Here is a 27,204-nt window from a genome sequence, read left to right as displayed (position 1 = left end):
TTGTCAGGAAACAGTAATGGATGAACAAAAGCAGGGGGAGCTGCCGCTGGTCGGGAGGCAAGTGGGAGACACTGATCGAGGGGGAAGGAAAGGAGGGAGGAGAAAGGAAAAGCGTATGAAAGGAAAGAAAGACAGAGAGAAAGAAAGAGAAAAGGGGGATTGGAAAGGAGGAAAGAAGGAGGGGAGAAATGTGGGAATGGAGGGCGAAGAGAATGACGATAGAGGGGGTAGATAGGGGGATGGAGAAGGGAGGGAGGGAGAAAAAGAACAAACGCTATGTGAGTAAAGAGGGAGGGAGTAGATACAGAAGGACGCATGTGATGAGTGGAGGTTTTCTGCCAAAACAACAAAAAAAAAAAAAAAAAAAAAAAGAGGATGTCTCACTTCTGCCCGAGCTTAGAAAGTGAACACTGCAGTAAAACAGGGCCCGCTAATACACTTCTGCTGCCAGCAAGAAAAGTGGCTTAGCTCCCACTGCAACCGTCCTCCTCACCCTCAGCCCCTTCAACTCTCCAAACTCTCCCACAGCCCGGCCCGGGGAGCTGGCCAGCTACTGTGCACTTGAGTTAGCAGTTACCAGGGTAACTAAAAAAAAAAAAAAAAAAAAAAAAAAAAATCTTCACAAAATGAAGTTATAGTTCCTGTCCACCTGCCAGCTCCTGTACCGCAGTGAAGCAACAGACCCTGAAACAACCTTCCCGACTCTGTTGATGTCGTGACCGTCCTCAGCTGGCGGGCTTCAGCGCCGCCAAAGATGCTCTCTGACTCACTTTGTGTGTGTAATCAGTTCATGCACATGTGCCTGATGTGGTACACGCTGGAGAGGCGAGTGTGCCGACGTGCGTTTCATCACCCGCGCAATCGCATAACACTTCACACCACTTCAGCCTCATCAAGTCCAGCAGGACCCTCGTTAGCGTGTCAGCGCCGTGCCGTCACCGTGGCAAAGCGCACGCGCATGCACACAGACACACACACACACACACACACACTTGGCTCCACATGCCTCAGGCCAGCGCTGCCAAGGAGCAGTGTCAGGGTTACAGTGAAACAGGTTTCTTGTTAGCAGAGAGGTGTCACTTTCACACATGGAAAACAAAATCCTGCGATGTTCATTTTGCCAGTAAAGATATATAGCCGATCTGGCCTGCAGTCTCGCAAAACTGAAGAAAAACAAAAGTGACAGCTTTCGACAACATTTCAACGCGTTCTTCTGAGCTATGATGTCTGCTAATTCTCTGGGACTCTTGCCTGCTTATCCCCCCCCCCTTGCACTACAGAGGCTTTTTATTTTATTACAACATTTCTTCCCATCCCAGACAGCTGCCAACTGATGACTTCTTACGCCTGGGTGCTACAGAGCTTATTCTTATTCTGGCACCGGTCCAATTTGAACACAGCGCTGCCAAGTAATACCGCACAACATGTTAAAATAAAAAAAAAAGTTATTGAATGTGAAAATGAGAAGATTGGATGCCTGTAAAATGCACCAGATCGGGCGCCTGGATAGCTCAGTTGGTAGAGCGGGCACCCATATAAAGAGGTTTGCTCCTCGACGCAGTGGGCCCAGGTTCGACTCTGACCTGTGGCCCTTTGCTGCAAAAAAGGCAGAAAAATGCCCAAAAAGATATTATAAAAAAAAAATGCACCAGATTTAAAATACTAAAAACTATCAATCATTTATGATTCTGTGGAGGGTAACCAAATTGATTAAGAATGATGTGTAAACCTACCAATGATTTTATGGCCACACATCAGTATGGTTTCAGTTCAGTGCAGTCGATTCAAGTGTTTTAATGGGGGAAAGCACATATACAGTATGCTTACTATGCCATAATTACTGGAGAGACTTTGTCTAACTTTTTTATTTACCGTATATATTACTGGTTCAGGACTTTGACTCGTCAGCTGCCACTTTCATTTAATTTCTTTATGTCTAGTTTTGACCTTTGTTGCGATAATTGTGTCATACGATTAACTATACACAATATTCTTGCTAAAAACATAAAAACATTTCCTGGATTTCTTAATATTTTTACTTCTCAAGTAGACAACCACAGTTTGGTTTTAGTTTGGGTTACCTTTTCACAAAACCTGATGATGAAACTGTTGCTTTTTAACATCTGGTAGATTAACCAAAACAAGTAATTGTTGTTTATAGGTATATTTTCCATATCTTGATGTATATCAATATCGGAACGTTTACAACATTGATATACAGTAAATATATTGTATAGTGACATTAATGTGATGTCAATATTAATGTTGTGATGTTTGCAAATGATTGCCAACACTCAGTCCTGCAGCTGACCTTGCGCTGCAGACTGCATCGCTCCTCCCTCCATTTAATACAAGTGACACACACACACACACACACACACACACACACACACACATCTGTGACAACACCATATTTCATGTCAGCCGTCACACCAGCACAACACACTGTACATCAGTAAAACCATTTTGCCTGCTCAGCGGAAAGCCAGTTGACGGCTGCACCGCGTCACAGGAGGCTTTGAGGAATAGCTCAGGAGGTTCATGAGATGACCTCTGCCACACATGTACACACAACCCTAACTGCTACATGACTGGACCGTGAATCACTCCCACTCTGAGGTGTACTGTATGTCCACTGCACCGGCACTGAACACAAACTGAACTCAGCAAATGACGGCAGCATGAGGTCAAACTCTAAAAATAGGAGATTTTCTGCATGATCACCACCTCATCTTTCATTATGAGAAGCCGCCTAGGCCAACATTTTATACTTCATTTGCGCTAGGGCTGGGCAATATATCGATATTACATCATTATTTAATTGATATATGAGGCTAGATATTGTCTTCAATTTTGGATATCGTAATCTGACACAAGGGTCCTAGTTTTAAAGGCTAGATTACCTTTAAGTGATGTCATTTTCTGAAATTCCCAGACCTGTTCTATTATTTGCCTTTAGCCCACTTAGTCATTATATCAACATTATTGATGATTATTTATCAAAAATCTCTCTCTCTTTTGTTAAAGCACCAATTGTCAACCCTAAAATTTGCTGCAATATCGATAATAAGGTGTTTGGTCAAAAATAACGTAATAAATAAATAAATAAATAAATAAATAAATATATATATTTTTTTTTTTCTTCATATTGCCCAGCTCTACTTTGCTCATACATATATACCAGTACAAAGCTCTTGCACATACATGGATACTCTCATGCATACATTGTGAATTCAAACAAAACTAGTTGGTTAGGTTTAGGAAAAGATCATGGTTTGGGTTAAAATAAGTAAGTTTGTTAAGTAAATTAAGTCACAAACGTTAGTTAAGTAGTCAATGTAAAAAAGTAAAACATAGTTGACTTCCATGCACGGGACACAAACACGTGTCTGCTGGGTGAAAGTCACATGTTTGTTTGACCCATAGACTGTTTAAGATACATACTCGTACTCACGTACACTCATACGCATTCTCACGTTGTGCATGCATACTAGTGTATCATGTTTATGTATGTATATGCATGTACTGTATGTGCAAGTTCTTTGTAACGGTATATATGTAGGTTCAAGTGAAGTATTCCATTTTGGCCTTATATCTTATTGTGTGATCAGAAGTCATACATTTCTGACTCACTTCCATAAGACCTGTAGGTGGTTGTGTGGATATTCTATACTTATCATACACACAATATGTGCACCAGATCTTAAAATAATCTTCTGAAATACCCCGAAATATACCCAGAAATTTAAAAACAAAGATACCAATGGCTGTTCGTGGGAGGCATGGAGAGGGAAAAAACTGTTATCACATAGCGGAATATCACATTTGACAAATAAAAGGAGTCTGACTCATTGAGATGAACTGCATGCAGTAAATGAGTTTGCTGAGACAGGCTTTTATAACCCACTTCATGGCTGTCAGACACACTCAGGTCTAATCAGAGGAAACGTCTGGCTACATTACAGCAAACTGTCTCTGTGCCAGATGACACTGGTCAGCTTTGATCAGCAGTAAAGTGGACACAGTGTGAGAGAGGTTATAGGCCGTCAGACCACCCTGCAGGGAGAGATGCGCTTCATCCATATATTATAACCAACACAACTTCTCCTTAAGTATGTTTTACTTTCCCAAGGAGTTTTTATTATTAGGCCCAGACCTTTTCCCTGCTGAATCACAAGTGTAATCACAACTCCTTTGTGTTCATACTACAAAATGAATGCAGAGACATTCTCCTTTTTTTGTATTAATAGCTCATCTTAATAGCTCAATTATTTTTTTTACTGCCATATTTGTATCATGTGCACTTTTCCTAAATTTGACTATCAATTCTATTAAGAGGAACAGAGGATATTTGGGGAACCGACTCGTGCTTGTCCAGGCTAAATGTCAGGAGCTGGAATAAAAATCAGGGTCATGTCCTCGTTGGAAAGTTGCTGTTGGATCGCTAAAAGCTTTTATCGAGCTTAAAGCCTGAACATGAGCTGGTGGGCTTTATCAAATCCTACAGAGGTGTAACGGCGCTACATTGACTTTGAGGGTCAAGGCCCGTAGAGAAGCTCATTTTCACAAATCCACTTTTCAGACGTCATTAGCTCTGTTAAAGAGGAAGGGAAAGAGCGCTGCTGCAATATGAATGATATTGTTATGGGAAACCATGAATTGAAAGTAGACCCTTACTATTTTGTCACTCTGATATTGTATCATAATGAAAGGTTGTTTATTATGTGGAATCCGTGCAAGCGGATGACTTCATGCTCTCAAGGCTGTAATCGCTGCAAGAAACATACATAATGTATACGGAACTATGGTGAATAAATCATTAATGGTTTTCTGCGAAGGCTTTAATTACTCTAGAACAGATGAGGGTCAACTTTGAAATTCAATTGATGTTGCATTTGTAGGGGGTGGGAGGGCTGGGATTACTGGTCTTAAGACTCAGCTAAGAGTTATTTCAAAGATCTGACGCTCCCTCGGAGGCAGTGCATTTAAACGTATTTTAGAGAAACAATCACAGTTTGAAACATAATGACCATAGAAGTAGGATTATGCTGCAGTAGAAGTTTGAGAGTTAGAAAGTATTGTTACTTTTTGTCCGTGGTGGTCATTATTGGAGTCCACTGTAAACCTAACACCAGTGTGGTAGTACTCGAGATCGGTCTTGGTCTTAAGACCGGTCTAAAGACCACTTTTAAAAAGGTCTCGGTATCGTCTCAGAATCAACCACATTTTTACTCAGTCTCGGATAAAGAGGACATAGGATTTTATTCCAAGACCGGTCAAGACCACAGCCGCAGGGATATCACTAAATTGCCTCTGCATTGTCTTAGTTTATGTGTTATTGTGAGTGGATGTAAAACGTCCGGTTTCAAATGCAACCGATAACTTGACTCATTTCTAATTAGAAATTTGTTACTGTGCACCCCCCTCACCCCGCCCCATTAACACACACTCCCAAGAAAGTGAGACAGCGGGAGACAGGAGCTCTGGCTGTCTGGCACTGGTCTGGTCTGGTCTTGGTCTTGACTCGGTCTCAACCCCTCAAAGTCTTGGTCTCGACACACTCTGGTCTTGGTGATGACTTGGTCTCGGTTTAGACGGTGTTGACTACAACACTGCCTAACACCCATGCTGACCAGAGGTGTGTGTGACTTTAAAGTCCCACCCCACTCAAACATGTGTTTTGTTACATCATTTGGATGATTCAGCTTTACTGCAGAATGACGTGTGTGCAGAGTTTGACACTAGAAGGCTTCGCTCACATTCGTCTGCTGACGGAGGAAAGCTTCTCTGTGCTCGCAACCCTTGTATGGTGTACGGTTCTGTGGGACCCGTTATCAATGTTTGCTAAAAGAAAAATGATGCTATTTATTATTTCTTCTAACTCAAACTCATTGGCCTTGGCTCATTTTCTGTGAAGAACATACAAAATAACTTATTTTCAATGACTGCACACGGTACACCCTCCCCTACACATATCTATTACATATGTGTTCGGGTCTACTGGACCCGTCGTGTATTTAATTGAAGGTACTATGAAACTATGTTGTCTTTCTGCACCTGCTATTGCCACACAAAGTTACAAAATTGTTAAATTTCAGGCACCTTCACCTGTTCTGATAATAAGAAATAAGCACCAATAATGATCAAAAATCTTGTTTCTATTTTTTTTTAAACCTTTTTTACAATTGAATTTCACAAAAATCGAAAATAATCATATGATCATAAATGTGATCTCACAGGGGTAAATGGCGAATATGAATCATAAATGATGCATATATCATTGGTAATTGAGCTAAAGTAAACATCTATTAAGTATTTTTACTAGGGCTGTCAATCGATTAAAAAAAAACTAACTAATTAATTGCACAATTTGCTGTAATTAATCGCGATTAATCGCTTTTTTTAAATTGAGACTGAAGCTTATAATAATGGATATTTAAATGCTAAATCACTTAACTTTGCAAATATGAAGAAAAAAACAAACAAGGAAAGGTTCTGCTAAGTTCAGAATGTTTAATATCTTTCCGAACAACAGCAGCAACAATTTGGCTTATTTAGTCCTGCTGAAGGCTGCTGGAAACTGTCTGACTTGAGAGCCGATTTTTGTCACCGTCCCCGGCTGCTGTTGCCTGCTCTCGTCTACTTTACAGGCGAGGCGCAGTTCATCTCCAACGAGCCGAGAGTTCAGTCGGCGGCAGGGCAGTCGGGACTCACCCGGAAATGGCGAGCAGGATGAGGTGACTAGAGTCTCTCAAAATCTGACGAAAATCTTCTAAACTGACCTTTGTTGAGCTGAAATGAAGACAGATTCAGCAACTGCACGGCCTATTTCTCGCTTAAAATGTTTTCAGAAACATGTTTCAGTGAACTATTTTAGTACAATATGAGATCGTATTCTGAACGGCCGCCATGACAGTCTGGCTTTGGATTTCCGGAGAAAACAAACCCATGTGACGCGTTCGTCCAATCAGCTGCCGGTTTTCATTACTTGGGCAACAATACAGAGTAGCGCCGCCTGCTGTTATGGAGGCGTATTACGTTTCTCAGCCGCCACATGACGTAAACAAACAGCTGCGTTAATTTCGTTAATTTTTTTTAACGAGTTAAATATTTAAAAATGAACGCGTTAATTTTGACAGCCCTAATTTTTACATAAAATATTAGGGCTGTATTGCTTTAAAAGCACCATGGTCCACCAGACAGGAACATTGGCTGTGTAACAAAAATATGAACACCACACAAGGGTTAAAATCGGAGTCTAATTTTGTGACATCATAACTAGTTTAGAGGCCAATCACTGTCCAATATGCAACTTGTGTTACTTGGAACCTCCAGTGCAACATACACTGAGAATGGCCTTGTAGTAGAGAAGGAGACATATTGTGTCCTGCAGTTAAACTTTTAGATTAAAAGATATTTGCATCATAATAGATCCTTGATATTTCAATGATGGAGGAGTAGATGTAGAATTCTTAACAAGTTTATTGAACTTTAATGAACTTATCAGACAAAAAGTATATTTTAAAACGGAGTAGTTTATGCCTTTTTTGTGCAAAACCCCAGAACATCTTTAATCTTTTTTTATCATTTACTGTGTATGCAACATTTTTCCAAAGCAGAAATGATGTTGCATCCACGACGCAACACCCCCTATTTACAACATTTTGAAAAACAACATTTTTATTTTAATATTTTGAGATGCCATAGTCTGCGTGAGCTATGCGATGAAGCAAAGACCCCAGACTGTGGTGAAGACATCAAATGTCCTTCCCGTCTTCTTCAGCTTGCTCTTCTACAAACCCTCATTAGCTTTCAAGCTTTCGTTGAGATGTAGCACATGCCTTCAGTGGGAAACCTTTACTTTTGTTTGCCTTATTATAAGACAAACTGCTGTTTTCTACAAAGTGTTTTGCTGTTGAGGAGCTGCTTACCAATGTATCTGAGGACTCCAAAAGCAGCAATGATGGACTGTGTCACACATAAGGACGGCCTTAAGGTAACTTTATTGACCTCAAGTGTAACCAGTTTGCTCCATAGTGTGCGTTTTTGCAGCTCAAGCTCATGTTTTACATTTCCTTTTGCTCCTACTATTTGTTTTTTGTCGAGCGTTATTTATGTAATAATAATGATTTTGCTCTAAGTATCAGGTTCCCTGATGCAAATATCTCTGGTAAGTGTGAAGCTTTGTTTTTTAAATAATTGGTCCAGACCAGACATGCATGTGATGTAATACAAAATATCCTTAAACAATGTACGTGTTAACCTAAAAGACATGTAATGGCTTTCGTTCCCTTTCATATTGACAAATGTCTCTCTGACTACAAAAGGACAGAACAGAGTTGAAGCAATTACCATTATAGTCTGATAAAAATTCACCTTGAAGCAACAGTGATATGAATCCCTAAAGAGTTTGCAAGCTCTCATTAATAATGAAATGTCTGAGAAAGTGAAGGTGTGTGAGCAGCTTCTTTTAAAGGAGCAACAGTGGAGGTTGGAGGGGGCCTCTGCCTGGAGCACCTGGCAAATATTACTCACCTCACAGGCTGCCACAGGAGTCAGGACGTTCCTCAAGCTGACCAGTCACAGGACTTGGACTCTCACCAAGAACCATGATTTAGAAGCACTTACAGGTGACACAGAGAAAGGAGGAGCGGAGAGGAGGCTGAGACTCACATTGATATTCTGCCGAGCGCCTGGGCTGCAAACAATCAAAATAAGTGATTGTTTTTGTATATGGCTGAAAAGGGAATGTGAATCTGTGAATCTGTTATGTGCATGAATGCGCTCGTCCCATTGCCTTATCGCAGTAATTCTTCCTCTCTTTTCAATTAGACCGAACAGCCAGTGACTACACATTCGGAACGCAAAGGAAATCCATACAAAACCCAGAGAACTATTACAGTATTATTACAGTGCCTGGGCATTGCTATATCACTACTAGTCTATATCCAGGGCGTTCCACTTCCGGGATTGCTCTCGTTCTGCAGGAAATTCCGCACGATGTCCGTTTTTCAGATGTCCCGTTTCCTTCCACTTTCCATTACATGGTACCTGTTCGACTCGCCTCGCCTCGCCTCGACTCAACACACTGTGCGTCTGTTTTCCATTGCAGATTTTAGTACCGCCTCAGAGTGGCTGGTCCTCAGAGTGGCTGGTCCTCATAGAGGCGCTGCAGTAAACTGCTGTGACCTAATGCGACACACACACAGAACGTCGAAGGTGTGTTGTTGCTGCCACAACCAGAAGACACAAATGAAGCTGGAGGCAGCAAAAAAAAAAAACACAGCTGGCTAAACTATTTAAAAATGGCGGGTTTGTTCAGGACACCCCCCTCTGTTGCTTTCACGTCACCTTTTGGTATCGCCTCAGCTTGCTTGGAACCTCGACTGAGGTGGTATTAAAGATAGTACCTGTTAGCAGGTGCCAGGTACTTTTTTTTCATAATGGAAAACCAAAAAAAGCGAGTAGATTTGAGGCGAGTTGAGCAGGTAATGGAAAAACGGCATATGTGTTTCAATATTAAACTCCGCTGTAAAAACTTAAGAGATGGCTCTGATGTGGTAGAGGTTCATCAGAAGGGAGCTGATGGACAGAAACCACCAACACTAGGCAAAACGATATGAGAAATATGCAATTACTTAAGGGAAATTTTATTATTAAATTGTAATGGTATTTGCCCTTATTTTTTGCATTAATATGCTTGTAACCAATTGCTTTAATATATATAATTGTGCTTGTAATCAGTTATTTATCATACAAATATGCTAATTAGAATATTGCTAAAACATGTATAAGGTACCAGTATTCATGGTGTAATAGGAATACAAAAGAGTAATGGTCTTTTTAAGGACCTGGCGGCCGCCATTTTGAAAATGGGGCCTTTCTTGAAGTCAAACTTTGGTAAACTTTTAGTATGTTTTTAAGTACATCTGATACTACGGTAAACCACTGAAAAATCTTTTGTTAGAATTTTTTTGGGGTCAACCCATATTTGCAGCCGACTAGCAGCCATGACGATAAGTAAAGGTTTGCCTGTTAGCATGCTCAAATAGCCTTTCAAGCTGAGAATGTCCTACCCCGTCTCATTTAGTTTGTGTTTTGTGTGTATAATGCGTTCATTTTAAATGTCCCCTATGTGGAATAGTTATATAGTTAGTAATAGTTAATAAACAGAGAGTAAAGTCTGTGAAAAACCATATGTAGTAAGGAGATTTAAGGGACTTGGTTGTTTACTCAGAGTGTTGCTAGTCGCAGAGATGTGACTCCTGCCTGTGTGTTCAGACTTTAGGAAGATCTTTTTTGGCCATTACAGAGGCTTACACTGGAACAATGACGACTGTCTTACCACTAAGATACTTTTTTTCGAAAGCCATCTCAGTTTCAGCTTTAGCAATTTGTCATGCTGCTGCTCCTGCTGCTGCGCTAAAGTGGGCTATGGGTGCAGTTTTTGTAAAATGAGTAAAAAATGCTGAGACCAAAACAACCCGCGCTGGGTTTCTGCGTTGCACCATTACTGAACTTGATCAGTGATCAAGGGAGCTTTGAGCCTGGCTCGCTGCAACCGCTGGCAGCCAGATTTGCGTCAGTGCAGCTCTGGTCTCAGTCAAACGCTGCTTTCTGTAAATGTTAGACCACACACTCCTGTAGATCAAAGACACCCCATTTGTTACAGCAGGAACACTCTGTCCCCTTTCCGATATGACAGCTGCCTAACATCTGGTTTGTATAATGAAGAGCCTGTGTGCTATAAAGCTATTTCTTTTTGAACACAAGGTATGGGTCAACATTCACAATTTGTTTTCTCCCCCAGTAAATCCCATCAGAGAAGAGAGTGAGACTATTTGAGAATTTTGATTCAACATCCTCGAAAGACACATTTCAACAAGACGTATCAATGCGTGTAACCAGGAGATAGAGGTTAGTTCATCCAGTTAACGCTTGTGTTGTCCTCGAGTCAAATTTCACCCTTTCTTTTATATCAGAAATATGGGTTTCTTTTATTCAAAAATAACATGGAAGTATGGATGTTCTTTGCAGGTAAAATTAATGATTACTTTCATTAAATTGTAGGTGTTTTATTCAATTTTATAGTATTTAAAAAAAAAAATTTAAATGGTTTCAAAACAGTATCCTGACTAAACTAGACAGTGTGAGTCACTCAACAGCCTCTGATCTTAACTATTAGGCAAAATAATTCATAACTTCTGCTTTTTTAACTCAAACATTAGGTATAATATTATATATACTAGGTTTATTGACCATGAATTAAAATAAAAAAAAAAACGTTGCAAAAAGCGACAAAAAAAGTAAATTTCCTATTTTGACCTGGAAGGATAACTAGTTCATGGTCGACGGGAAGACAACACAAGGGTTAAGGGATGATGCCTCATTCCTATTCTAGCAGCAGCAGCAGCAGCAGCAGGCTGATGGGCCGAGGCAGACGACTTACAATCTGACTGACCTCCCGGACTGGCCTGATAAGCAAGCGGCGCAGGGAGCAGCTTTAAAGCAGCTTCTCTGATGAAAGAGTATGATATCCACTTATAAGTTAAAAGTGGTGACACGCTGGATCAGAAGTTAAAAAGGAGATGTGGGGAGACGCTTCTGCTGGAGGCTGCCAGAAGCTGCACAGCCCCCGCTCATCACTGTAACGCAATAAGAATGTCGACAGGGCAGACCAAAGCACTACAACCCTGGGAACAAAGATTGCTCTGAAGAGGGAATAGCAGCCTGGATAATGCTTTACAAGGATGGAACAGAGTATAGAGCTGAAATAATTATTTGATGAATCAATGCACAGAAGATCCATTCCCAAAGCTGTTGATTTATTAAGAAACATAGCCAAACATTTGCTCTTACCGGCTTCTACAATGTGAGGATTTTCTATATACTGTAAATGGAATATCTTTGGATATTGTTTTGGACTGTGCTCAATTGTTGTTCGAATAAATGTTGAAAATCTGAAAAATAATTGACATGTTTGAACAATAATGAAAATTTTGTTGCAGCCCTAAATAAGTAAAAGTATACTTTTATAAAGATGTTATTTTGCTGTTGCTTTCTTTTTAGCTGCACACATTTTAGTGATTGTTTGAGTAAAAGTGGTAAAATGTGCTCCACAACTTTAGACATGCTCACATTTGCTTGATTTTCTACATTTTGTGTCGGTATAAACAAAGAATCTTGCACTGGCTGCTGGTCAGACCCTGTCAATGAATTTGGACAATGGCAGCTTGTGACAGGCATCGGACGGTGTTCTTTATATTCCATAAACAAAAAATGTGTGGTCAGATAATTGACAAAAAAATATGGCCAGGTTAATTAAAAATAAGCACACTTTGAGGCCCTGGATGGGAGACTTCACAGCAACAACACAAAAGCTGTATGTGTGTGAGAGTGAAAGAACAGGGGGATGTGCAGTGTTATTATCCCTCCCTCCACCCTGACGGTCCCTTTCCATCAGGAAAACGCTCCACCTCTCCCTCTGTTCCCCTTCTCTCCTCACCTCTGTCAGCCTCCCTCTCCACAGCGCCGCTCCATTCCCTTTCCTTTGCCGTCATCCAAGTGGAGTTCAGCCAGCGGGTCGGGGCTATAACGGACCCCTGTGTGCAGTGACACCTTCGCACTGCCTTGACTAAGCACAATTTTTGAATCTGACCTTCACTGACTAATTATGCTAATTACAAAAATGCTCTCAGAGAAACAGACGTGGCCATTATACTGTATGTCATGCCTGTTGATCTTTGATCCGCGTGACTGATTGACTGGGGTGGAATGTAACTAAGTACATTTACTCCAGTACTGTACTTCAATACAAATGTGAGGTACTTGTACTTAGTCTTTTCTTTTCATGCCACTTTCTACTTCTACTCCGCTACATTTCAGAGGGAAATGTTGTATTTTTTACTCCGCTACATAATCTGACATCTTTAGCTAGTAGTTACTTTACAAATTAGGATTTTTTTCATACAAAACACATGTAGTTTTAAAATATGATATTTTATTATAAATTAAACTACTAACTACTAACAATATAACGGCCTAAAAGGTCCAGCTGAAACGATTATAATTTTCTGCATTGACTTTTAATACTTTACTTTTAATAAATTTCCTGATGATACTTACATACTTTTACTTAAGTAACATTTTCAATGCAGGACTTGTAACAGAGTGTTTTTACAGTGAGGTATTAGTGCTTTTACTTAAGTAAAGGATCTGAATACTTCTTCCACCACGGCTCGATATATACTGTATCTAGTATATTGTAAATGCTTTGGATCAACATCAAGTAAAATTGCAAACAGTAGTCCTACAATGTCTAAGCCAGAAAAAAAACATATACAGTGCAAAATTACTCAGTGAGTCAGCAAACATCACAGTGCTGCTGATGTGTGCACATGGTCTGCACACTAGACCAACCCGTTCTCACTCCGAACTCGTAAAATACGGACGTTTGGACAGTGGCTGTCAGCGTCTGAAGCGACAAAAAAGGCGTCCTTCAGAGTGTTTGTATAACGTACCGGGGAGAGCAGGCAGCTACATGTAGTTTAGCGAGTAGTATGTAAGGCCGAAATTCCACGTAGGGAGGTTGGTTGGGGTGGCGGATGGGTCAAACACAGGACTTTCACCCAGGAGACAGGAATTCGTGTACCGCTTGTCACATTTCCTATATTCACTTTCTTCTTTAACCGTCCCGTTATTGCCGCGTGTCACGGAAGCGTAATCCCACCCACGATCTTTCCCTAAACTCAACCGTCTCGTTCGCGCGTGTCACGGAAACTTAAACCCACTAGAGGATGGATACCCGAACTGAGCCGGTACCCGACGGGCCGGGTATTTGCTTAATAAAAGCGGGCTTTCCACACAAACAAACATACATGTGTCATTAGTAGGAGAACAAAATGACATTTTAACTGTGTCGGGCTCGGACATAGATATCTTAATGCCTGTCGGACGCGGGCTGGGCTCGGACAGAAAAATACGGCCCGATCCGCACTCTAAAGCCCACCCACGACCTTTTCCTAAACTCAACCGTCCCGTAATTCCCGCGTGCCACAGAAACGTAAGCCCACCCACGACCTTTTCCTTAACATAACTGCGTCAAAAGGGACGCCAATAGTCCCAACCAAGCGCATTTAGTTAAAGCGCGTTATATGACGCTAAAGGAGACTTTTAGCGTCAATAACAACGACAAAGGCACCTGACCGAGCGTCCGTATTTTACGAGATGGGAGCGAGGACCTGAAATAATTATTATACAAAAGCACCTGCGTTCTGTCTTGTTTGTATTCCTTCTCATTTCTCGCCGTTGCTGTTCTAAATGTCCACTTCAGAACCTTCGGGCTCCACTCTTTGCTCATTCTGCTTTCTTTTGACTCAAGTGGGATTTCACAGTCAGAGCTGATGCACACAGCACCTGACCTTTAGCGCATACGTATAGCGGGAATCCTTTTTACAGCTTCCTCCCACAGACCACGAGAACAGTTCCCACACACAGTTACTACATACTTAAACTACGATACAAAAAGAGACGACCTAAAGCGCCGCCCTCTTTGACAATCTGCAGCATTTACATATGCTCTGCAAGTTTCCAGGCAGTATCCAAACCACAACCACAGCTACCGTTGTTTGTCAGCTTAACACAAAACAGACATGAGAACATGACGATCTCTTCTTTGTTTTCTGGTGTTTTTTCAATGTAATTAGTCAGGGAGGGCTGTTAGCTGAGGGGGAAATGGGCCAGAGGAGAGGAGGTTCTCACGCCTGTGGAACCAAAACAAACAAAGCCCCGCTCCGGCAACACAGCAACCAACAGCCGCTGATAGGCGTTATCTCTGCAGTCACACACGGGCCATCTCACAACAGTTGGGCACCGAGCAACTGTAATGGCCCTTGCAACCCTAGGAAAATAAACAGAATAGACTCGGACATGAATTGCACACAACATGCTGTCTCTTTGATTTTAAGCTGAAGGAAATTTTAACTTTAACGACACATGATGATGATTTAATGAGCAGCTATTTGTTTTTTTCCATTTTTTCAAATGAGGATGAAACTGTTTTTTGATATAGTTGTGAACAAAGAAAAAAAAAGCATCAAGCCTCTGGCTGATGGTTTCCTTCGGCAGCGGTTGACTGACATCTGTGGGCCGGCGTTGCTAAGAGACGCAACTTCAACTCAACTTCTGTGGCGCGGTACATGTCATATGTACAGCTATATTTGTATAGCCTAGGAAAAGCAAACAAAGACATGTTTCCCCTTTTTTAAACAAGCCCACATAGCACTGACTATCAACCATAAACAATGTCAACCTGCAATAATGGATTTGTGGGACCCTAAGGGGCAGTGGGTTGAACACACTAGGACATACGCTGATTTTGTAGCAAAATGTATCTTAGTTTCAGTTCAACATTAAAGGTGAACTGTGTTCAGTTAATGTAACGTCGAGGTAAGACACATTTGCCAAAATTGAAAATGCTATTGAGAAACTGACTGGCTTTCTTATACCTGTCAATCAATTCAGTAATTTATATGTTCATGTTCACTACCTTGTAAGTCAGTCATTTTTCTTCTGACGTGCAGATATTTTGACCTTTATACTGTGCTTTTATAACAACTATAACACAAGCAAATTCCTGTTGCCGTAATATGACTATAGCACCAATAACCAACAGAATAGATCTTCATTTAAGGAAAATGTTCAAGTTTTGAATGGCGCTGATGTTACATTAGGGTCAAATCCATCAGACAGGCCACAGGTGTTGGTATATGATGGAGATGGCAGATAAGCCCATGTGTTTTGCTATGGGAGTGGGTGTAGTGAAAGAGGATCAGTCCACAGCAGTGTTTAGAGGTTCAATCGCCCCTCTGGGGAGGAGAACGGATCGATCCTCCTTGGCTGGGAGCCAATCCTCTCCCTGCCTTCAGCCAGATATTCAGCCACACTATACAGTATGTAAGCCTCGGAGCCTTCAGTCATATTGTATAAAGCACTGGGGTTCAGGATTTCGCCACAGTAGTTTTATTGTGAACTCCATACCCTGCTTTTTGTGTTTAGGGCCCTGCCGCATCGCCTGTGGTGCGTGCGTTGCCGTCACGTTGCTCTGATTAGAGGGAGCCATGGAGATAAACTAAAGCTGCTGTCTCATTAGTCGGAGAAACTCTGCCTGGTTCCCACCCACAGGAGCTCCTCCCAGATCCCACAGGAGGAGCAGGGCACCCCCACCCACACAGCCTGCAGGGACAGGACACAGCCACCACAGCTGGCAGAGTGCACCATCATCAGCCAACTCCCACATGTACAGAAACAAGGATGGATACACACACAGGGGACACCGAGCACACTCAACTCTCTTTCCAGCTCTTGCCAAAAAAAAAAAAAAAAAAAAGCCTCAGAGGACGAGATCATTGGCTCCGTGACAAAATGGGGTTTCCCTACAGGGACACTCCATAAGCCTGCAACAGAGCAAAGTGGCTGTGGGTGACCCGCTGAGCTACAAATACAGCAAACATCCAATGTGAAACAGATGCATCACAATCCACATTAAAACAAACTCACCGAGGCCCTTTTGTGTAAGCAGTGGAGCAACAACAACATCACCACAGCCTGGGAGCTAGGTCCTCATGGGAGCTGGGATCGATGGCTGTGGCCTGGCAGAAGGTTGGCCCATGTTTGGGGACAGGAAACGGAGTGTGCAGAGGAGGAGGAAAGAGGAGGGAGAGGAGGCAGCGAGTGTCCGGGCTGCGTGTCCGTCAGCCAATGCTGTGACAGGTTTATCCCGGCCGAGGGGGAAGGTAGCACACCAACGAGGAGCGATAAATGTCGTGGTAATGGCTGACAAACGCCTCAGTGGCTCATCTCACAGCCAGTCAACCCCAGACACACGTGCTGGTCTGTGTTATGCTTCATCAGAAGGGGAAGACACCAACACGAACAGCAGAAATCCAGCCGGGCAGCCTCCCCTTATACTATAACCCTCTCCTGACAGCCACTCTCATATTCAGCAATTTAAACATCGAGGAACATTTTTCCATCATAAAGAACAGAAAAACACTAATATATTCAAGTGCTATATAAAATCCATGCTGTAATACATTAAGTGCTCAATCAACATACTTTTCATATAAGGTTCCAGGTCTTCTCAATGCCTTCACACCTGGTTGATCACTTTATATGAATATTGTAGGGATAAAAAAAATAAAAAATACACAACACTTGTCTGGTGCCTTCATGTTGGGATTTTTCTCGTGATGTAATAATGAAAAGTCCCTATAAATGCACCAACACAGCGTAATAAAGCCGGCTTCCTGATTGTACAGCATTAATAAAACAGCAGTTGCGTCAAGTGATATCAGAACAGGATAAGGACATGTTGTTTTTAGAAACTGTCCCTCCATTTTTAAACATAATTATATTCGTATTTACTTTTAAAAAGGGGCAAGGACACGGCTTCGCCCAATGCCACATACCACAAGATTTATAGCCTAGGCTAGTTTGCAACGCCCATCTGTAGTTGGGTTTTAACAAAAAAATAAATTTAAAAAACACATGCAGTGTGACAAGAAAGCACATACACGACTACAACTTGTTACAGATGTGGGGATTTTTGCAGTTTTGAACCATTTAAAGAAACATTTAATTCGATTTTGACATTCTCCATAATCAGTCAGTTATTAGGCTACCAGTTACTAGGGCTGTAGCGATACACTAATCTCACGATACGATACACGATATTCAGCTCACAATACGATATATATGACGATATTCAGCCAACGATACGATTCGATATAATTCGATACACTTACATCATTTTCTGAAAGATTTAAAGGGGACCGAGTGATTTTGGTGACATCTTGTGAGTGTTCCATTTACTTGGATTTAATTAATTGAACTGAAAACATCAATTACACAATATATGTCTCTGACTGGACAGAGAGTCTACAGCAGGGATCATCAACTACATTTTTTTCAGAATTTTTCTAAGCACTCTGGCGGCCGGACTTTCAAATAAAAGATTTTTTTTTTTACATGTATTAGTGTGAGCAAACTCCTAAAAAACATGGAAACTCCCTAATGATAACTGGCTCTTTAACTAGAAAAAGATCTCAGACTAGGAGGCAGTTCACTGAGGAGTGATGGTTAAAGTCTGTGATTATGGAAAAATTATTGAAGTATGCAGCATCCTGATTGGTGGAAAATGCTTGCAGAAAGAAAGGCTGTTGTCAGGTAAACATGTCACTGTCAAAGAGGCTGAAGCAAAAAGTTGACGTGGAAAAGCCAAAAGCCCAGCTTTAATGATGAATGGACTGATAAGCAGGCTATGCACTCATCATGTATGCCTCATTTGCAATGAAACAATGTTGTTGCAAAATAATACAACCATCATCATCATCATCACTGAACATAACGATCACGTCATTCACGTGCATATTAAGTAGCTCCAGTTGACGTTGGCTGCTCTACAGCGACACTAGCGGCTGGCTGACCAAATCGCTCTTCCTGCAATGCGAACGGGGGTAAACACGGGGGATTTGAATGGGACTTATGTATCGATACTCGCGGCATAAAAATCGATACTTTCTTGGGGAATTAAATATCGATTTATATCGCAGAATCGATAAAATTGCTCAGCCTTACTAGTTACTCCCAGGAACTTTACAAATTTGTGCTGAATTCATTATTATTCTGTACTCTGAATAACAGTACCAAATAAATCAACAATTATGTATTGCAGTAATACAAATGTAAATGAAGCACTGCAAATGAATGAAAGGTGACATAATGCAGATGCATACACAGTGAGGTCAACCTTCTGTATATCCCATGTTTATCTCCCTGTGCCTCTATCTCATTGATGTTACATAATGCATAATTCTTATACTGCACTGTAACTTTTATTCTTATACTGCACTATCAATTTTATTCTTGTCTTTTAATGTTTTTAATTTGTTTATTAATGTTTTTAAATTGTTTTTAATTGTCTTCTAACTGCTCTTTAAGGTTTTATGTAAAGCACTTTGAATTGCCCTGTTGCTGAAATGTGCTATACAAATAAAGCTGCCTTGCCTTGCCTTGCCTTGCCTCTCATGCTAACGTTATTATTATTTGTTTTATTTTTGTACACAACGAGCTGTCCCTAGAGCATCAGACACACAAGTCACAATCACTGGGTTTGAGTTATAACTGACTCTAACACAGTGATGTGTAGCTGATTCACACGGGAAGAATAATTCAGGCAGCTGAGATTTATCCAAGGCTGCTTCCAACAGATGTCGAAAACCTCCCCCATATCATCGCTTCAAACACTGGGACAGCAGGAAGGTGAATGTGCGCACACACACACACACACACACACACACACACACACACACACACACACACACACACACACACTGAGAGTGTGTTGAGCCTTGGTGGAACACAGAAACATCTGGTCTGATTTAAAAAGGGAGCAGTCATCAGAGAGGATTACGGTCAACCAAACAATGGCTGTGCTGGGTGGATTTTACATTAAAGTGACATGTTATATAACACATACAGTATTATTAACACTACTATTATACTGTACTGCTGTAAGCACGTTATGGCCAGATTTAATTCATCCCTCACTCTAGATAATGTTGGTCCCATGCTCTCCTACAGAACCCACATTTTACATTAAACACTTGTTGGTTAGCCACTCATTTTATAGGCATGGTGTGATAATGCGTCAATATCTAATACATAACCACATACTGTATATTCTTTCCATCATGTGGAGTGAAGTAAATTGAGGTGAATTGATGGTGACAGAGTAGGGCTGTGCTATTAATGGAATTTCGATCGCAATTTCGATTTGGCCTCCTAACGATCACAAAAACGATCGAGAAAACCAACTATTTTGCAAATTAGGTTTTGCAAATAAACTCTTATTTTGTCTTGTGTCCTGAAGGAGAAAACAAGTTCAAACAGGAAAAGTATGAAGGGAAATGTCACAGTTCAAGGTGTTTTCACTGTTGATTTGTTTTAACTGTTTGTTTTTTTTTAAGTAAAAAAAAAAAAAAAAAAGCAACATCTTTTGAAAAAACCAATGAGTCATCGCGTTAAAGAATTGTGATTTAAATTTTTGACCAAAATAATTGTGATTATGATTTTTCTTCCATAATGGAGCAGCCCTATTACAGAGCACGGCCTCTTTAACAGTACAGTTTATTACCAGCCACTATTGTGATTGCCATTCTTACATCTGAATGACAACACATTTGATGAATACAACCAACTGAGCAGAGTGAAGAGCATATACAGCACTCGTTCGCCTGATGAATGCGCAGCCCCTCCAACATGGTGAGCTTTGGGAAGGTCATGGCATTCCAGCTGCCCAATAAAAACACTCCTGAATAAATAAATAATTGCTACACTTCACACCTCACATCATCTTTAGGTCCAGTTTGTTTCAACACCTCGACGCTCTAACCTGTGGTTCCTCTACATGAGTCTCAGTTATTCCCCTGAAAGTTACATAAGATTAGTGTAACAACCAATCAAAGCATGCTGGCTCGGTTTTAACCATGTGACAATATGACATCATTTGTGGTGATGACAACCAAGCATAAGTCATTTATTTACCTATTATAGACGTTCGAACTACTGGGTAAACATCCCCATAATGTATCTACGTCATCTGTTCTTTCCTTGACCTCACCATCTGTGTGAGATCTGTGTGCAAAGTAGGGGTGGGGGAAAAAAAATCAATTCACCTATGTATAGTATTGAGGATTTTTATAATGTATACTTTTCCCCTTACCAATGATTCACCTAAATATATTCTGTTTATACAGTACTACATCATATTCGTTTCCAGTTAAACAGAGCGAAAGCATTACATGCAGAAAATCCATGTTATGTACTTCTTTACAAATAATAAATGTCAGGCTGACATGTGATGGGTGTTCTTTTTTAGAAAACAATTAGTTTTTATAAATGTCTCATGATATATTGTCTCCAGAAGTGTATTATTCAACTTTTGTTTTTCGCAATACTCAATACTATCGAATTGCAACGAATGAAAATGGCGATACAATTCGAATCGGCACCCACGTATCGTGAAAGAATCGAACCGGGACAAAAGCATGTCGTCCAAGCCGGTAGCGCATAGACAGGCAACTAGTGCCACGTCTTCTTACCTGTGTCCTGTCGGAACTGGTGCATGGACTGCAGGTCGATGACGTAAGGAGAGAGCTGGCCGTCCACCTGGCCCAGAACTACAGTTCCCCGGGCATCCCCCTTCAGTACATTCTCAATATGGTGGCACACCGCTGCACTGTAGGGCCTCCAGCGCCCATGTTCGTTCAGCCACTCCCAGACCACCACCCTGGCCAGGTTCTGAGGTGGGTACCCCAGCCCGTTGACGGGCACCAGCAACCCTGATCCTGGACGGGCCATCTCCTTTGTGTTGTCTGCACTTCAGCTGCTGGCTAGAACAGCACTGCAACCACTGTCAGTCAGCTGACACACTGGAACAGTTTCATCATCGCCAAACAAGAAATAAAAAAAGGTTGAACCGGCGATTAGGATGGTAGGCTACTCCTCCATTATCTCATGGTGCTTTTGTTTTTTTTCACGCCAGCAGCTCTGCTGGAGTCATCGTCTACAGGTGCTTTGTGACTGCCGGCTCTTTGATCAGTCAGAAGCAGCCTCTGTCCTCCTGCGTCTTGTCGTGTTTGAAGTGGCAGACGTTGATGGTGATGATGGGGATGATGAGATTTGCAGCCGTCTCAGTCCTCCACAGCCGACCACAGCAGATCAGCAGCAGGCAGACAGGAGATGCTCTCTAAAAAAAAAAAAAAGAAGACCAGAAACATGCTAATAAACAAATGCTGTGATTTATCCTGGGAGTTATTTATTAGCAGTTAGGCACTGTGTTCGGTGTTCAGTTCTGTGCTATATAGTCCCATGAGCGGCCTGTGCTGTCCCTCTTGGCAATTCTGTTCACTAAAAGTGCAGTGACCAAAAAAGAAGAAGAAAAAAAAAAAGCTGCATATGCTGTTTCGGCAGCAAAATAATTGTGATTGTCATCAGATTTGTGTCGAGGGGACAGGGCAATGGGAGCCAGATGCTATCATAATCCTAGCAGACAGAATATCACTCCGATTTTTTTACACACAGAAAGCTGTTCAGGTGTAGTGAATGCAAAGCAAAGGACACATTGCCTCTCTTGCTTCTAGGATTTCTCACTATTCATATCTGAATGTTTTCCCTGGCATGCACGACACGCACGCATCGAATCTGGCGATACAGACCTGTAGGCTGCAGTTGTGGTGCCACACATCTGTCAGGTAGAGGCTGCATTTCACAGGCTCCCGGCCGAAAATCTGATTGCAAAAGAAAAAGAAAAAAAAAAAAAAAAATACGAGGTGCAAATCTGGAAACGCACCTGCCTTTTCACATCTGTGATTTGTACGATTTTCCTTATCCTTAAAACTGAAATCTTCCTTCAAACCGACCTCCTGCAGCTCCAGTGATCCAGTGTTATCGCAAAAAAAAAAAAAAACAACAACCGAGAGGTCGTTCTGTTTTATCCCCGTGGATCTGCTAACACACTACACCAGCTTGTTGGTCCTCTGTTAAAGTGAATGCATGCCCCACTTGCACGGTTTTCAGTGCGAGTCGCAGAGCCGCGGACGCGCATTTCTGCCTGCTACGCCAAACAACATGCATTCACACAGTAAACACGCATCTCATGCCGTCCGCAAATTACGCACAAATATCCAGGCGCACCTGTGTGGATAGCCGTTGAAAATCAGCCTAACAGTGTCATTTTCGTCAAAACTAAAGTATACAACTTCCGGTATCTGGTTTCAAAATAAAGCCATGAAAACCATGAGGTGTAGCCTATAGGCTACTAAGACTGGTGCTGGTTACGTTTACTAACATAAACACAAAGAGGAGAAAAACACACTCTTCCCATAAAATGTAGTCAGGTATTTTGACCGTCAATGGGGGGAAATAATCTTTTATTTTCACATTATACACAACTATTCAGTGACATCTGACTCACTCTACACAGACATATTTCTATAAATAGATTAGCTATATTATATAGTATAATAAATGTTTTTTTTGGTGTTGATACGTCTTCCAAGGAGCAAAAAGTATGAAAATTCAAAGCATGTATTGGTAATATTAAACCTATGTGGATGAACATATAGTGGATCTTTGTTCGACTCTACTTCATTGAAATGAGAGTGTGCTGATTTATGTGTTGCGAAATAACATTTGCAATTGTTCATAGAACTGGGAATAACACTAAACCCTATACAAGGTTCAAGCAAATGTTCATTTATTGCCATTGGACAACACAGGGTTGCACAAAGAAAAGTTGCAGTTGTAGTCCCTTACAGGTAGTAACAGTAGAAGTAGAATCAGAATCAGAATCAGAAAAGGATTTATTGCCAAGTAAGTCTTGCCTTGTCTTGCCTTGGTGGTTGGTGCATACATAAACAAACAAATAAACATTAATATGAGATACACAATAAATACAGAAACAAATAAATACGTTACATGTCATTTAGCTGACACTTTTATCCAAAGTGACTTACATTCGCTATATATGTCAGAGGTCTCACACCAGTAGAGCAACTAGGGGTTAAGCATCTTGCTCAGGTTAATGTATCGCAGTGGGAATTGAACCCAGGTCTCCCACACCAAAGGTACGTGTCATATCCACTGTATCATCACCACCACCCATCGGCACCCATCAAAATAGCTGCTTAACACAAGAAAAAAGAGGCTGAATGGTTTAGTGCAGAATGTGCAAAAAGTTTGGGATATATAGTGTGTGCAATGGGCAAGTGTATAGTCCAGGATGTAGGTTAATGCAAAGTGTAGTGTCTAGGGGTTGTGGGTGTTTAAAGTCAATGTCAGTGGGGGGTCCGGGGCCTTGTTAATAAGGCTGACTGCAGAGGGGAAGAAACTGTTTTTGTGGGGTGAGGTTTTTCAAACACTTGGTGTCCTGCAGTGAATTTAGTTTTAATTTTTTTAAATTTGCATCAGGAGGAACGTAAACAGCAGCAACAAACACACTGGTGACTTCTCTGGGCAGATTACATGGCCGACATCTTCACATTAAAAGTCCCATCATCAGGGAAACATTTCCCATCAACTTTGACTAATGGATGATGGAGATAGCATAGCTGAACTTGTTTACTTTTGACAGAAGCATTACTAACATACAATATTGACTTCACTAAGGTTTGATACAGTGCCTGAAGGTATAAGAAAACTAGGAATGACAAAAACAATCGATCACATCACTGCAGAAAATCTAAAACATGCTTTCCGCATCTTAGCTTTTTAGTGGTATTGTGGTACTTCTGCTGCTGAGTTCAGTGCCTTTACATCCTGTCAGAAAAGATAAAACTTGTCAAATGAATAGTGCTGGCTATAGACTGTAACCTAATAGCCTTTGTGCCTATGCGTTCCAAAGGGAGTGTGATAAATAACACAGGTATTTTTTTAATAAGACAGCTATTATAGTCAGCATCGTGTTCGTATGCCTCTAAATGAAGAATGCTCCAAACGTTTTGATCAAATCTATAAAATAGTTGTTAGAGAGGAGATTCTAAAATCGACTCAAAACTCATGGCTGTTTTGGTGTCAGATGATGCAGTTTGGATGGAGCAGTGTATGTATCACTTCTCAAATCACTAATGGCGTTAAACAAGATGGGACCTCATTTGAATGTGTGTGTAACCTTCATACAGTATGCACAACTGGGCACTTAAAGGCCTTTAGTCTTAAAATTGATCATTGAGCCCATGATCAATATACTAGCAGATGCTTTTAAAGTGAAAAAAAGAGAGTAAGAAAATGCTTTTAACTAATGTTTTTAAAGTAAGTAGGTCAAATGTCTGAATCAAAGTTTTATAGATGATTTAACGGATGATTTGTATTGATACCGTTGCTTGTGATACATTTTGCAGTAATTTCATATGGATGTCACGGTCTGCCTGTTCAAGGTTTACAGTAATAGATTAGGAATAGGTTCATGTAAAAGCCTGCTAAATGGTACAACAGTCCCATCTGCTGCCCACATAGCGTACCTGCAATACGTAGGAAAAAAGAAGGAATTAGTTTGGCTATCCTCAGCAGACAGAAGGAACCCCTGGGATAATAGCTCTGCCTTCCTATACGGAGTGTTTTATATAATAAAGGGCGTTTCCCCCACCGGTTACTTCCTCACAAAAACATTGAGTTCTGACACAGAGGCTGTTTCCGTGTCAGCTGTATCTGTTGACACCACCTGGGATTGGGTGGCTTCTGTCCAAACTCAGATGGGTCTTTAATCACACAAACAGGTTCAAATGGGATTAGTCATTCATTTTAATGTCAAATGTCAAATCAGCAATAACAACCTATTTTGTTTTGTCAGATCTGGATCCGTTCATCATCAATTCAATTCAATTCAATTTTATTTATAGTATCAATTCATAACAAAAGTTATCTCGAGACACTTTACAGATAGAATAGGTCTAGACCACAGTCTATAAATTCCAAAACCCCAACAATTACAGTAATTCCCTCAAGAGCAAGCATTAGCAGTGGCTATTGCGACAGTGGCAAGAAAAAACTCCCTTTTAGGAAGAAACCTCGGCAGACCCAGACTCTTGGTAGGCGGTGTCTGACGGGCCGGTTGGGGGCGTGATGAACAGTGGTGATAACAGTCACATTAGAAGTCACAGTGACTTCGAAGGTTATCGTGGAAGTTCATGTCATAGCAGGGCACATCCTTTTCATTATGTCAACAAAAGTACCATTTAATCTACGTTTATATGCATCAACCTTGCTTCTATCTAAAGTTCATGTTTCAAAATTGTACAAGATACATGCTAAATGCATAAACTTGCCCTGTATTTTTATTTAAAGAAATCCTTTCTGAACACAGTGTCATCCAGTCCACAACATTATTCTGTCCTGTCTATTTGTATGGAAATTAAACATTGTGCCTCTTTCTATTGATAATTACAGCTCTAAAACAGATTATAGAAAAAAGATTATTCATATATGAATGTATATAGACTTAATAACACTATATGTTTTAGTTAAGTTAGGTAAAGGTAAACCTGTCTGTAAATTAGACTAGAGGGTTTACAGGGACAGGTTGAACGTTAATGTTGATCTCAGCCTGAGTCTCAGTATGTAAGATAAAGCGTATGAACTGTAGAGAATAATGCATCTTTTTTACTCTCTTTTGTTGTTTTAATTTGACTCAGTCACACAGGTTCAATTGCCAGCTTTACATCTCATACCACTCTGCACATGACAGATGCAAAATCAAAGGACCTCCACCCCCCCTTAGTGCATGTAGGTTTGTTACCTCTGGACAAAAAAGAAAAATACTCATAAAGTGGTGATTCTGGGAAGGACCACTATGGGGAAGGCTCATCCCCTTCAAACCCCACAAGTGGCAGTAATTATCTGGATAAGAGCACCATCGTGTGGCCTTCTGGTGCTAGGAGTACTTCTACAGGAAACTCATCTCTCAGTAAACATAAACTAATTCATGATTCCCGGCCTTTGACAAACCTCTCTTAATCCACCCATAGAACATCTCATTTAGGCGATCAGTGGCAGTGGGATCTTGAACTGTGTATGTCTTTGGCCAATTGATGAAGTAGTCCATGGCCACAAAGTAATAGTTCCCTTGGTCAGTGGCGGTGAAGAGACCTGGGATTTCAGCGGCCACACGCTCCATTGCTGGCCCTACCTGATGCTGCTGAAAGGAAGCATGCGATTATTAATCTTTTATATTACATTGTAAATCTTTTCTGTTAATTTTCCATTGGCATTTCATTGTACATATTTATATGATATTTCATTTTAATTGTTCTTTTTCTAATGATGAAAGCAGTAAATTAGCTTTCTTGAACTTTTTATTATTATATATCTTTTGGTTTATTGTGTTTTTTTAAAAACATTTTTGTACTATATTTTATTGTATTTTATGTCCCCTTTTCATATACTTTTATTGGATGCATTTTATTGTCTCCAATTTCAGTTCATTTCGGGGGAATGGCAGATGATTTGTTCTTTTCTAGGAAAACATTGCTTTATGATAGCATTTTTCTAAGTGACAACCAACAAATATACAACCTATTTTAGGCAGATAAGTTTAATGTTAAATGTTCAACAGTGGCTTAGAGTATGGTGTGAGCACCTCCCTGTAGA

At 40.8% G+C, this 27,204-nt stretch overlaps 1 protein-coding gene across 3 annotated transcripts in view; it reads right to left on the bottom strand.

Annotated features, from left to right (window-relative positions):
- dtx1 (deltex 1, E3 ubiquitin ligase) overlaps positions 1–22,777 on the bottom strand; it is a 53,518-nt gene extending 30,741 nt beyond the window's left edge. Inside the window, exons 1-2 of one of the 3 annotated variants that reach the window (XM_028578710.1) lie at positions 22,278–22,777; positions 21,162–21,808 (exon numbers count right to left, since the gene is read on the bottom strand). In XM_028578710.1, coding sequence (XP_028434511.1) covers positions 21,162–21,420 — 259 coding nt within the window. In that variant the 5' untranslated portion in view covers positions 21,421–21,808; positions 22,278–22,777. Of the gene's footprint in view, positions 1–16,557; positions 16,635–21,161; positions 21,809–22,277 lie in introns of those variants that run through there. The other 2 variants (XM_028578711.1, XM_028578712.1) reach the window with 2 other exon arrangements.
- Between the last annotated feature and the right edge of the window lie 4,427 nt (positions 22,778–27,204).

The sequence above is a fragment of the Perca flavescens genome, chromosome 5 (assembly GCF_004354835.1).
Source record: "Perca flavescens isolate YP-PL-M2 chromosome 5, PFLA_1.0, whole genome shotgun sequence".
Taxonomy (NCBI): Eukaryota; Metazoa; Chordata; class Actinopteri; order Perciformes; family Percidae; genus Perca; species Perca flavescens.
This window is presented reverse-complemented; position numbering and strand designations above follow the sequence as displayed.